The 13824-nt window shown below is 38.3% G+C and overlaps 1 protein-coding gene across 1 annotated transcript in view; it reads left to right on the forward strand.

Moving 5' to 3' along the window:
- LOC125241244 (AP-3 complex subunit delta) overlaps positions 1–11140 on the forward strand; it is a 35160-nt gene extending 24020 nt beyond the window's left edge. The window contains exons 13-18 of the mRNA XM_048149615.1: positions 1578–1742; positions 7778–7919; positions 8497–8626; positions 9031–9277; positions 9679–10046; positions 10780–11140. Coding sequence (XP_048005572.1) covers positions 1578–1742; positions 7778–7919; positions 8497–8626; positions 9031–9277; positions 9679–10046; positions 10780–10850 — 1123 coding nt within the window. The 3' untranslated portion in view covers positions 10851–11140. The remainder of the gene's footprint in view (positions 1–1577; positions 1743–7777; positions 7920–8496; positions 8627–9030; positions 9278–9678; positions 10047–10779) is intronic.
- Positions 11141–13824: the final 2684 nt, after the last annotated feature.

Here is a 13824-nt window from a genome sequence, read left to right on the forward strand (position 1 = left end):
TGATTTAAAACGGTCAAACCATCTGGACACCGTGGCATGGCTTGTACTTCCAGCGCCCAATGCAGTGTTGATATTGTCAGCCGCAGCCCGCGCACTGTGGCCTAACAAGTACTCGTATAAGTAAAGTGTTCGAACTTGTCGCTCGTCCATTTTATTTCAATCTAACTAAACCAATCACGAGGGCGGCTTTATACACCGTGTTTCACTTAACACTAAAAACCTGAAAACAGTTTGTTCAGAATCGAGAGTAGAATCGATTGAGCTATATCTTGATGGGGGTAATATTTTTATTTAAATTAGTATTATTAGTTATTTTTTACGTGCCCATTCTATTGTACTCGTAATACAACATTGTGTATATCGCATTGCTAGAGGTTGTTTACCTTTTTTCTGTATTTAGGGGTATTAATACTGGCCGGTTACTTGGACGATTATTTTTTCCGCTACTAGTTTGACGTTGTTTGTCAGTTTAATCTTAATGTTTATCATAAGTCATAACAAATTGAACTCGTACCTAATTACAACCTTGTCATTTTGAATATTGAGTTTATTTGCTTACTGCGATTACCTGTCCAATTTGAAGTTTACTGTGACAAAGCTTTAAAGTGTTTTACAGTGACATCTTAGCTGTCTATTGGTAAACCTTATGTCGTTGCAGTAACGTACACAAATAAATAGTCTTATGGTTTATGATGGTAGTTAGCAATTATTTTATTGAGTGTAGAGCTAAAAGTCAAGTAGAGCTGTACAGAAAATTAAAAATTCAATTTAAAAAAAAGTAACGATCAGATTAAAAGATGAATACTCTAGATGAGTTTAAAAAAATAAAAATCAGTTGGGGTGTCTGAGGTTTTGAGTGATACCGGAAACACCGTGTATACCCTCACATTAGAAGTACCTAGAATGTTCTACAACATACTAGAATATTATCGAAAACGATTAACTTAAGAAAGGAAATGTATAGAGTTTTGTAGAGTGTGTCATTACTTTTGTGCCAACCCAATACATCTGCGAGGCCGTGATAGGTCAGGGAGATCCTCAACACGCCGACCATACTAATGTTGCTACTGCGCTACCTCGCCCCTGAGGACTGTGTTGACAAGCCCGCTGAGAAGCTGCTCGACCACGACCGCAGGTGACTGACAGTTGTCTGCGACGCAGTGGTAGCCTGGTAGGGCAGGGAGACACTCAACGCGTCTGCTTTGCTGATGCTGCTCCGTTTCTCTCCAGATGACTTTGATAGGCCCGTCGAGAAGCTAATCGACTCGACCATAGGTGACTCGAGTACCAAGGAGACGGCGGATAACCTAGCGGCTTCGTCGTAGCATCAATCACAAACGTGAGCGTAAGTGCGTTTTCACATTATCCGATCCGATATCGGATGTAGGACCGATATCCCGTACATTTAAGCCTCCATCTTTGATTTTTGCCTTTGAAATCGTTCCGAAATCCGATATCGGATCGGATAATGTGAAAACGCACTAAAGCAACGTATTTTTATCCCATAAAGACCTAAACTGTATGACAGAAACAGAAAAACAATGCTTACAGGTGATTGTCACTGATTTTCCTTGCAGTAACGGCATGGAAGCCGAGACGAGTGCGGAGCCGGGCTCGGACGTGAACGGCGACGCGGGCGCGGGCTTCAGCGGCGGGCTGGTCGCCGAGCTGGCCGACCTCTTCGACGGCGAGCTCAAGCCCGTCGCGCCCAAGGCGCAGAAGAAAGTGCCCATGCCTGCAGAGTGAGTATACACTATTTTACAAGTCGACTTTTGGATATAATTTACTTGACTTTCCTTTACAGGAAGGTTCTTATTTTTCAAATGGAACCCTAACAAATAGGTGCTAATGCACACTCCTTAGCCAAAGCCACATGTGGTTGTGTAATATGCAAAGTTAGCGGTCACCATTAGGCACTTTTTTTGATTATCTTGTTTTTGTGGCGAAATGCGCGCCATCTCGTGTGGAGTAGTTGTGTTGTTAAGGCTGAGAATTCTTTCGCTCGATGTAGGTACTATTCATTTTTGAACTAGATGGCGACACATGTCAAGGATACGAAACAGAACCGAGCGAAGCTCGGTTGCCCAGATATTAATATGAATATGAGTTACTCTCCGGCGATTTCTTTTTCATTTATTTTCAAAATATGTACGGTCAGCCAAGAAAGTGGTTTACCACATTTCAACTCTATGTTAAACACATAAGGTCGAAAAGTGGTAAACCACTTTTTTGGCTGACTGTACATGTTTTGCCTTGCGAATTTAATTTTTGTGCCTTTGCGACTATTGCTTGTATCTTCTCAGTTAACATAGATTCTTATTTATTAATCTCTATTAATAAGTATGTATATTAAATTCATGTCAAACTTCTCAGGCGAAATTACATATATTGCAAACAGCTATTTGATTTGCTTTGCGAAATGTCCTGCTTTCCATATCATTACATTACCAGCTCTTGGCTTAGATACTATTAGCAGCGTACGCATTTGGCCATTGATAATCCTTATTATTTTCTTTGATGGATACATTAATACATTTAGAAAGAATACAATCTGCTTTGCCACACTTTAATACGCACAACTTAATACATCTGCTTTGTCACAGACAAATAGGTAAATTGTAAAAATGCATGAAATTTGAGAAGGTTATCGAATTACAGGCGTAATTTACGATATGTATAGCCGACTAAACATACTAGTAGAGAAGGCGTGAAAAAGAAATCAAATAGTAAATTGATTCTCTGCGCCTATATAACTATGTTTTCTACTGACAAAGCTGTTTGGCTAGATAACACCTGAGATATTCTGCAAATTTGATGATTAATGAATGCTTGTTAATCCATACTAATATTATAAACGGGAAAGTGTGTGTGTCTGTTTGTTTGTTCATCTTTCACGGCAAAACGGAGCGACAAATTGACGTGATTTTTTAAGTGGAGGTAGATGAAGGGTCCATCCCGAAGGGTTGAGTGACATATATAGGCTATTTTTTTATCTCTTTCTAACCCGTCACTTCTGTAAAATAGGGGGTGGAAGTATGTGTGGAGTATTCCACAATTTTCGAATTTAACGCGACCGAAGTCGCGAGCAAAAGCTATTATATAATACAATGTGCCTGATCTCGCGCTGATTTTTACAACACATGAGTAATCATTGCGCAACTACCAAGTTATGTCCATATGATTTCAAATAAATTTGTCAAGTCATCGCTAATGATCAATTCACTCTGAGATAAATCAGATATAATATTTGCATGTTATGCAACTATAGATAAACGAGCATTGAAGCAATGTATCTTACCTATTGTCTTGTAATTTTACAAATTGTGTATAATTTAGAAATGAATGAAATGAGATCTAGTAGTTTGCCTTCCTCTTTCAGGTTTTGATTTACAACTCAATCATATCAGTATAGGACCTACTAACCTGGTTAGGCTCATTCCAGTACCCAATTTTCCACTTACCTTACTTACAATTAACTAGGCAACAGTCCACCCACTCTAGTCCGTCCACCCGTGTGTAGATATATGGCCACGCCTATTTTCTTGCTCCTTATTTATTATCATTTGCTATGCTGTTTCCGTCTTTCTCCTATTGTACAAAAATATATGCACACTGCACAGCTCTTCTTCTTCAGATTCAGATTCAGATATATTTATTGATAAATGTACATCTCATTTACATGTCAAAAATAAGTTATTATAATTAAATTAAAATAACAACAATATTACAATTAGAAATAAAATACAGTTATAAATACATTACATTTTTGTATCAACATTGTGATTATTATTTTTACTTAAGGCTGCTTTCAAAAAAAACATCAAAAGAATGTAAAATTGATAGTTTTAGTCGGTGAAATACTACACTTTCCGTTATCCAATAGATTTATTTAATTCAAGTTCCAGTTAGAGCATCTTATTATCTTGATTTTTATAAGACTGGATTTTTGAAAACTAACTCACTAAATTAATTATGAATTTTTCTCTAATGCACGTTTAGAAAAACGCACGTATAGAGCTGAATCAGTCGATCTTATTTGTAAAATTTGGACAATTTTGAATATTAAAACGGGTAAATTTATAATTCGTATATCCTGTACCACAATCATTTTAGACTAGATTTTTATTTTAAGTTTTTGAAAAAGAGTAAACTAGCCTAAGGCGAATTCAATTTTTTTAATTACCTAAAATTAAGTGACAATTTCATTGAAAATCTACATCACATCGAAGTAAGTTTTGCACTAAATTAATCTGCAACGTTTACTTAAATTGCTGTTATACCTTAGTGATTATAAATTGCTATTATTGATTTTTGCCAATTTTTTGAAAACGAGCCTTCACCGGTACAATTATTACCACTTTTGGACATTTTCTCATATTTTGTTAGACCAAGTAGAAAAACTCCTATAATGTGATATATATTTATAAACTACTCGCAAAGCCCTTTAATTTGATACCACACACAGTATGATCGAGCGCTCGGTTGCGATTTCACTATTTTTAACACGAAAGCCCTCTTAAGAACATGGTTCCAGAGTGTTAGGGTCAATGATCTTCCTGTAGAAACTCATTTATACTGTAGCACGCAAGATTAATAAGATTAGATCTTAAAATTGAATTAACCTTGTATGGCATAAGTAGTGCGAATTATTAAAATAATATTTAGGTATTGTGTTTACAAAATATCGCTAATCAAATGCATAGCGACGGTATTTATTTATTATAACTACGAGACTAACACAGATGAAGTGCGAAATCTTTTTCCTTCTTGTTTTCATGGAATGTCACGAATGTGTCACGCTAGTTCGGTCAACATTAGTACTTACACTTCTTGTACTGAGACTGACAGTTTTCGTTGTTAGTGCATCAATGGGATAAAGCTAAGTTCATTCACTGCCAGTAGCGAATAAAATATTGCAAGCGAATGCAACCAAGTCATAGCGAAATATAGTTTGAAAATATCAAAAACTTCAGCCATGTGGTAACAAGATTATAATAAAACACTCTGTACGCGTAAGCTGTCATTATATTTTCATTACTATGTATATGATTTCATTAAGTCACATAACTTCAACAAAGATTTGATGGAAAATTATGCGCTGCTTTAGTTTTGAGCTTAGCAAGTTTAAATAAATAATCATAAAGTATATTATAGGACATTTTTACACAGATTGACAGTCCCACAGATGGTGTGTGGGTACCTAGACAACGATGTATAAATCCATACTAATATTATAAATGGGAAAGTGTGTGTGTCTGTTTGTTTGTCCGTCTTTCACGGCAAAACGGAGCGACGAATTGACGTGATTTTTTAAGTGGAGATAGTTGAAGGGATGGAGAGTGACATAGGCTACTTTTTGTCTCTAACGCGAGCGAAGCCGCGGGAAAAAGCTAGTACTTAAATACATAGAAAACAGGCTGAGGAGCAAATATCGTGTTCTTCACACATATTGCCTTACCGGGATTCGAACCCAAGACCATCGGCTTAGCAGGCAGGATCACTATCCACTAAGCCAGACCAGTAGATCAAATCGAGACAACATTTTATGACCCGTTTCCTGCTCCCTACACCCATTGCAATGTACAGGCCTTAGTTTTGCTATACTACTCACTATGCATTAAGTTAATCCATATAAGATCCATATACATGTAAAACTCACACAGCTGGCCAAACCTGCGAGTGTTCCAAACTTTGACTTAAGTGGCAACATTATTACCCGAATCCCGTAAGAGCAGCATGAGCCATAGCTATGACCTATGACTAAAGCACTATACCGTATTGTAAATAATATGTTCTACGAATATGTATGATGTACTTGTTATAAAAATGCCTAAAATAAGACACACTATTTCAACGAGAAAAGTAAGGCAAATAATAAACGCAATGAATACACAAAAATAAATGGTTTAGTCATGAATGGAACACAGTCATAATTTCGACGTGACGTCATCGCTGTCAACATTTTCTTATTTTACACAATACGTAACAATGTAACCACGATGACAGACAAAAAATGGCTTCTGAAAAACAACGTAATCAAAATTGTATCCAAGTAAGTAGTACCTATGTAAGTCGTTAACCACGATAGTTAAAGAAGCCGGTTCGAATCCGACTTACACCACTGAAAGGCCGTTGATTCTTTAGTAGATATCTATTTAACTATTTAAATAAGTAAGTTTGTGGTCATGTATAAAACAAGCCATGAGTAAGTAGGTTAGGTATTTAGTTTTAAGTAGTTTTATCATGTTTTTATTTGTTTGATGTATTTATTAAAAAAACTGTTTATAATGTCTCTTCCTCTTATTCAGTCATTCCTTCAATGCTGAGGATCGTGACATCATGTCATTCTGACTTGCACTTATTCTGATATCTGTCATATTACTTGACTAATACTTATTCTGATCTGGATATTATATTTCTCCTTGCATTGCGAAATACAAATTATGTAGTTGTCCACACATAAACTATCTAATTCCAAAGAATTGCTTTATAATATAACTGCAATTGCTTTAAATATTCGATGATATAAATTTTCGAATAAAATTCCATAATCTAGCTTAGTTGCATGTATCCATCTAAATCTAAAAAACAGCACATTTGCAAAGCCTAGTAGTTACTATACATGCAGTAACTGTAAATAAATCTAAGTATCACATTTTTTTGCTATATTTTTAGTGTTTTCTAAAAGACGGCTATGGCGACTTCTATGAAACTTACATAATGAAATTAAACTTAATTCGATTAAGTGAAGGTAAATTTTTAATCGATGTTGTTTGTCCGTGATTTCGTGACAGCTCGTCGTATCAAATTGTAAACTAACGACGTATCATTACTAAAATCATTATTACTTGAAGTAACCTCCAATTGTGGCTGAAAAAGGCCTTTCAGTGAAAAGTTATGTTTAAGTCACAATCTTTATTGGATACGACTAATTACGATTCGTATATACATATACATTCCTCAATCTGAGAAAACTAATGGGGTTTTTGGCAACCGTCACAGACGGCTCCAATTTCTTTTTCAATGTCAACATTATTTAGTCATTATTCATAATAACGCTAACTATGACGCCTTTGCGTTGTTTACGAACAATACTCGGATGTCTAAACAACGTATACCTCCTAGTTTGTATTACCCATATGGGATAGATTTTAAGCAAGAAAGGAGCAAGAAAGTCTAAGCTGACGTAATTTGTCGTATTGTTGAAATATACAGAGTGGGGCCTGTAACAAAGGCGAATAATTGAACTCTAGGCTATTCTCCTTATACTGATCAACATTTGTTCGGCGACTTTTAAAAATAACTTGTATTTTGATTTTTATCACCCTCGAAAGTTTTTTCTAAGAGGTAATGTATTGCGAATTCTGTTAAGTCTAAAGTAAGACAGACAACGTCAATGACAACAATAATGGCGTACATTGAAGCTAATATTTATTTTGTATGAAAAATTAAAAATTTAAAGATTCATAATTTTTAAAAGTCACTGAACAAATGTTGATCAGTAAAGGAGAATAGCCACAGTTCAATTATTCGCCTTTGTTACAGGCCCCAAATAGTGAGTCAATACGAGTTCACAAGAGCGAACGTACACTTAATGTCCTCCGAGGCAATTATTAGACGTACCTCGTCCGAGGCAGTGCGCGCGTTGTGCTCGGCCGAGCAACCTGCTTCGGCTTTGGTATATCAATATTGGGCCTTTGCAGCGCCCGGCTAATCTCCAACAAGTTATAGCTAAGCCAACCTTACACGTAAGAACCTTAAACCGTTTGTTTTACAGTCTGAACCTGGACGAGTGGCTCTCGCGCGACCGCTGGTCGTCGGAGAGCTCCAGCTCGGAGGACGAGGGCGAGCCGGTGTTCGCCGCGCCGCAGCCCGACGCGCGCCCCACCGCGCAGTTCACGCAGGAGGAACTACACATGGTACACTCTATACTCTTTGAGTACACCAGCAGCTAAAACACGAGTTACGAAAGAATACGCATGTTGTACATGCTCACCGCCTCACTTGCATGAACGCGAGTGCCGAACTGCGCTACACAATCAATTGTCTTATTCTAACATACTGTTGAAATGACTGAAAGTTACGAAATAAATGTTTCAGAACTACCTTTAACCTTAAAGATTATAATTAGCTTTACGTAGCCATAGAGGTCCAATGTGAACACAATATACATTTTTTTTTATGCTACGTCGGTGCGGTGGCAAACAAGCATACGATCCGCCTGATTGAAAGCGGTCACCGTCACCTATGACCGCCTGCAACTCAAGGAGTGTCACGTGCGCGTTGTTAACCCATTAGAAACTTGTACACTTCTTTTTGCTGTGTTAAGTACACAGCAAAAAAGAGTGTACGTACACGTTCTAAGGATGGTTTGGGTTGCCGACGACTCAAAGGACAATAAACAGAACAATTAGTTCCGTAGGTCCTTCCGTCACCAGCACACCGCACCCTCGTTGAGCTCCATACATAAGTTTATCGTTATGTTATTGCTTGCAGCTACGCGAGGCACGGCGGCAGGAGCAGGCGAACAATCCTCACTACCTAAAGGACGACTCGCCGCGCTCCTACCAGCAGGAGGACGTGCCGGTCGCGGAGATCGCGCTCGAGGTGCCGCTCGTCGTGCGCGGTCAGTATCCTGCAGCAGTATACTATTCGCCCTTCTTCTGTAGGACGACTCGCCCGCTCCTACCAGAAGTAAATCGCGCTTATGGTGCGCGGTCAGTGTCCCAATATAAGATTTCTCATCCTCATTTCATTACAAACAATCTGACAGTTACGAGCCAGCAGGCATGACTCGAGCTGTTTATAGAACGATTCCTTGCGTTTCTTTTTACGGACAAGCATTCCCACAAATAGTCCTCTAAGATACCTCTAGTGTTTTAACCTTCAGAGTCAGATAACGTTTAGATAGTTTGCTAATAAATTATGTCGAAGAAATTAAAGAGTGAGTGAATTTATTACTAAAAATAAGTTTTTTTTAGTGCTGAGACAGGTGGCAAGATCGTTATTTACGGTATTTTCCCATTCCAGCCAAGCGCTCCGACGCCTACCTGACCGTCTCGATGCGGGAGTCAAAGAAAAGCAAGAAGTCGAAGCGGACGAGCAGCAAGCGCAAGAGCAAAAAGGAGCAGTCGTCGTCCGAGAGCGAGGGCGAGACGGGCGCGCGGCCCGTGGTGGCGGAGGGCGGCGAGCTGCCCGAGGGCGCCGCGCTGTCCGACGACGAGCCCGCGCCGCCGGCCGACGACCCGCACCGCGCGCTCGACCTCGACCTGGACTTGTAAGTTGACATGTCGTGCCCACACAATCAATAATACTACTTACGTTCAGAAATACACTTTCTATCCCTACAAAAACGAAATTTAACAGTGGTTTAGGGTCGAATCATATTTTCCCTTTCTACTGCATGACACTATACCTTTCGATTACTACCACCCGCTTAACTCAAGGTTAGTGGGCTGTCAAATTCCATATAAAATGATGGTTTAACCTCAGGTTAACCCTCCATTTTCAGTGGTGCTAGTGACCCTTAGGGTTTTGAAAAATAATTTTATTATACACACGCTGTTTCTGAGACTTGTTTGTACAACAAACTGTAACGTCTGATATAGTCTGATACTATCCTATCGAATCGGCACTCAATTAGGTAAACAGATTTGATATCGGTATACTTTCTTTCAGACCACTACGTGATGACGAGCTACTTACTTCTAGAATACACCAGTATCCCTCACCAGAGACCGGCCTCCTCAACAAAAAGACAAAGGAAACTAAGAAAGTCAAATCCGAAAAGAACGCAACCGAGAAATCTCATAAAAAGAAGAAGGAGAAAAAGAACAAACACACCAAAGAAGGCGACTTAATTATAACTGACCTGGATAAATACGTAGCACCCGACGACGGCATAGAGAACGTGAAGGGAAAAGAGAAGCGATCGAAGACAGGCAGCGGCGCCGGCGAGCGCGACAAAACTAACAAGACTGAATATCACAAGAAAACGAAGAAGGAAACGAGAGACAAGGAATCTAAGAAGAAATCCTCTAAAAAAGGTAATAAATAGTAGATTGGAATACTAAATTCACTGAATCCTGAACGAAGCAAAGGATTCTTTGAATCCAGAGCGTAGCGCATTATTTATCTTATCTTATACTTTTAAACGAGCAATTCTTGTATATTTATTTATTTATTTATATATATATTTATTTACACTGACGATCTCGGAAACCGCTCTAACGATTTCGCAGAAATTTGTTATGTGGGGGTTTTTGGGGGTGAAAAATCGGTCTAACTTATCCTTAGGTCCCGGAAAACGCGAATTTTCGAGTTTTCATGCGTTTTTCTTCGCGCGCCATCTCGTGTGCAGTAGTTGTACTGTTAAGACAGAATTCTTTCGGTCGATTTAGTACTATTTATTGCAAACACTAGATGGCGACACAGGTCAAGGCTAAAACGAATAGAAAATACACTATTTGAGTTTTTGTGGCGAAATGCGCGCCATCTCGTAGTTGTGTTGTTAAGGCTGAGAATTCTTTCGCTCGATGTAGGTATTATTCATTTTTGAACTAGATGGCGACACATGTCAAGGATACGAAACAGAACCGAGCGAAGCTCGGTTGCCCAGATATTTTAACATAAAATCCCTGAACAGAAAAATTATAGAAGGGGGGTCACGTGGTCTATTTGTATGGCCAACTTAGGCTCCCTTGGGTCAACTTGGGTCATGACCCCTCCCTGGATCCGCACATGGCTTATATAGATAATAATCAACATTTTTATTTTCAGATAACCACGAAACGAAAATAGGCTATGAAGAAGCATTAGGAATTTCCACTCCTAGCAAAGAAGTCCTATAGGAACCTGTTAGGACGGGATACTTACCGCCACTTTACTTAGGAAATATTTCCTTGATTCTTGTCATGTACTCATGCTATGTTTCAGTGCAATGTTGAGTTGAACAATTAAGTAATAATTTTATTATTGTTAGTATATATATATATACGGCATTGTTTTCATTAATATTTAGACGTAATGGACATGTCCATTTATGTAAGTAACATTTATATAAGTCTGTAGTTGCAAATACAAGAAAATAAAAATAAACTTATAATCATGTACAGATTTATTAAAAGTATTTATATGCGTATTAGGTTTTTCCCTTCACTACTTAAAAAATTTAATAAAAACGCTTATACATGATTACACAAAATCAACTTTGTTTCTTTACACTGTATTGACACCAATACAGACTCAACTTTTTAAAGACAATTTTGTGATACGATATTATTTAAAAGTCAGGGAGGAATAGGTATATAGTGTCGTATCCAGTATGTATCAAAGTAAAGGACTAAGCTAACGACATATATGTAGCTGTTAAAACATTTAACAGATTCTTTAAGTCAGTGGTTTTCAAACTTTATGGTGTCACGGCCCTTTATGACTCGTTAATTTTTTCGCGACCCCCATACTTCTTTCTTTTCCAAATATTAGCTATATCAAGTATAACAAAACTGGATTTGCAGATTTATTTTCTGATTATGTTTGGCTATTGAAAGTAGCAAACGGGTATCTTGCCGCGGTATCTTTGACGAAAACATAATTACAGCAGATAAAGTTAAAGCATTTCTAGCAAAAATAGAGCTGTGGCCAACATCTTTACACAATATGCAGTTAATGATGCAAAATATATTTATATGAACATGTTTACATAATAACATAAAATTATAAAATACTATAAGATTATTTCCCTTGCATGGCTAAAATCATTCAAGAAATATCATCTGATATCTCCGTGAACGTAGAAATCTTTCTGTTATGGTGGAGAGCTTGCAAAGTTAAAAAAAAAACAATTCTCAAGATATTTCTCAAAAAGTTGGATTTTGAATCCTTTTTTGAATAAGTCACGTATGCCTCGGTGAAAGAAGCAAATTTTGGAACTAGCATCTGATAGATTGCTAATAAATTGAAGTTGGTATCCATTTCAATCGGTGCGTTCTGGGTTTTCTCATAATGGCTTGATCCCATTTGCTACTTCATATTTATGTGAGCTGACATTTTCAATAAAACAAAAAAAGGAATAATAATTCGACTTTTCAAGAATTTGACTTCATTAAGTTAGAAAAAACCAAATCAGCCTGTCATAAGTCTCTCTTAAACCTAAACTTTGTGGCCCCCCAGGATACACTGCTTTAAGTTATTGGAGTAATAAGAAAGCACCAAAATGATAATAGTAAAACGTAAGGCCCGATTTAGACGATGTGCGAACTCCCATGCGATTTTAGTTACATTGCGTGCTGTTGAGGTTACATACAATTGTGCACAGCCACCAAATAGCTCAATGTAATAAAACTCGTATTCGAGTTCTCGTACCGTCCAAAGGGCCCTAATTCATGTCGATCCTCAACTCCATAAACAAGCAAAATTTTACATTTTGTGTACTTTCATAAGCCGATAGTCCACTATCATAGGCAACTAGCCGTCCTTTTTCTTCACGTCGGAATAAAAGGGAGGCATACAGACCTACTATGATCATATATATGAGAGTGTACTTTCGGTCTGTGTGTATAACAAAACAATTTACTAATCAGTGAAACGATACTTTGATAAACAGTTCTAATATAAAAACATCGATATAAAATACATTCGAATTTAGAACCTACCCTCATTCCTACCTAGATAATTGTATGTACAATTTTAACTCTCATTATTGAAATTGAATGTTATAAATACACTGGTGATAAAATTTTGCTGCAGTAGGAAAAAGAAGTATCAGCACTTCCTGGGACAACCGCCGCTTCTGCCACCGGCAGCGCCGCCGCCACCGCCTCCGCCGCCTTTTGCTTTGTAACTCAAACTCACCTGTAAGATTCATTCAATTAATATTTGCATCAGGTTGATGACCTTGCAACCTAAATGGTCGCGCACCGTGCGGTTTCAGAGGAATTTTCTGCAGAGGTATTTCCGATGAACTACTACAGCATGGGGTTCTTAAAAAAAGGAGTGTACAAGTTTCAAATAGGTCGGCAACGCGCATGTGACACCCCTTGAGTTGGCGGCGTCCAACGAGTAGGTTACGGTGATCGCTTTCCATCAGTCGGACCATGTACCTGTTTGCCACCGACGTGGTATAAAAAAAATTACCCGGAAAATTGCCTTAGGCAGCGTCCCCACTTAGGCGTCGCGTGTCTCGCGGCCCGCAACGGACGTCTCCGCCACGCCGCCTGGGGCGCGTCTTACGTCCTTCCTATACAAAATATACTGAGGAGACGTTTTTTGAATTACATTCAGGCGGCGTGGCGAAGACGTCCGTTGCGCGCCGCGAGACTACGCGACGCCTAAGTGGGGACGCTGCCTTATGCAGTCTGAAAAATCTTTTTCCCCTCACTAGCTCGGAAACACGTGTTTTGTCCTTTAATACCAGCGGGTAAAAACGCATTTTATCCACTAGTGGGTAAAGTAATTTGACCTTGAATAAGGTCAAAATAACTGCTTTAAAATTGATAAAAGTAGGTGAATCTAGTAATAAAGATGATTTACTACCTGTGGAACTACTGGAAACAGTGATAAACGCATTCTTTGCGTTGTAGTTTCCTCGCTATAGTGAGGGGAAAAGTTTTGTGTTACACTCGGGTGCAAATGTATTTTACTTCTCGTGTGTTAAAAAACTCGCAAGTTCAGGATTCTATTCTCGAACCACTCGCTTCGCTCGTGGTTCAACTATAGCATCCTCTCACTTGCTCGTTTCTCAATTCCACACTCGGCGTTAAAATACAACTTTGCCCCCTTGTATAACAAATAACTATATTAAACTCGTACTATCGTCAACACTGT

This window comes from Leguminivora glycinivorella, chromosome Z (assembly GCF_023078275.1).
Source record: "Leguminivora glycinivorella isolate SPB_JAAS2020 chromosome Z, LegGlyc_1.1, whole genome shotgun sequence".
Taxonomy (NCBI): domain Eukaryota; kingdom Metazoa; phylum Arthropoda; class Insecta; order Lepidoptera; family Tortricidae; genus Leguminivora; species Leguminivora glycinivorella.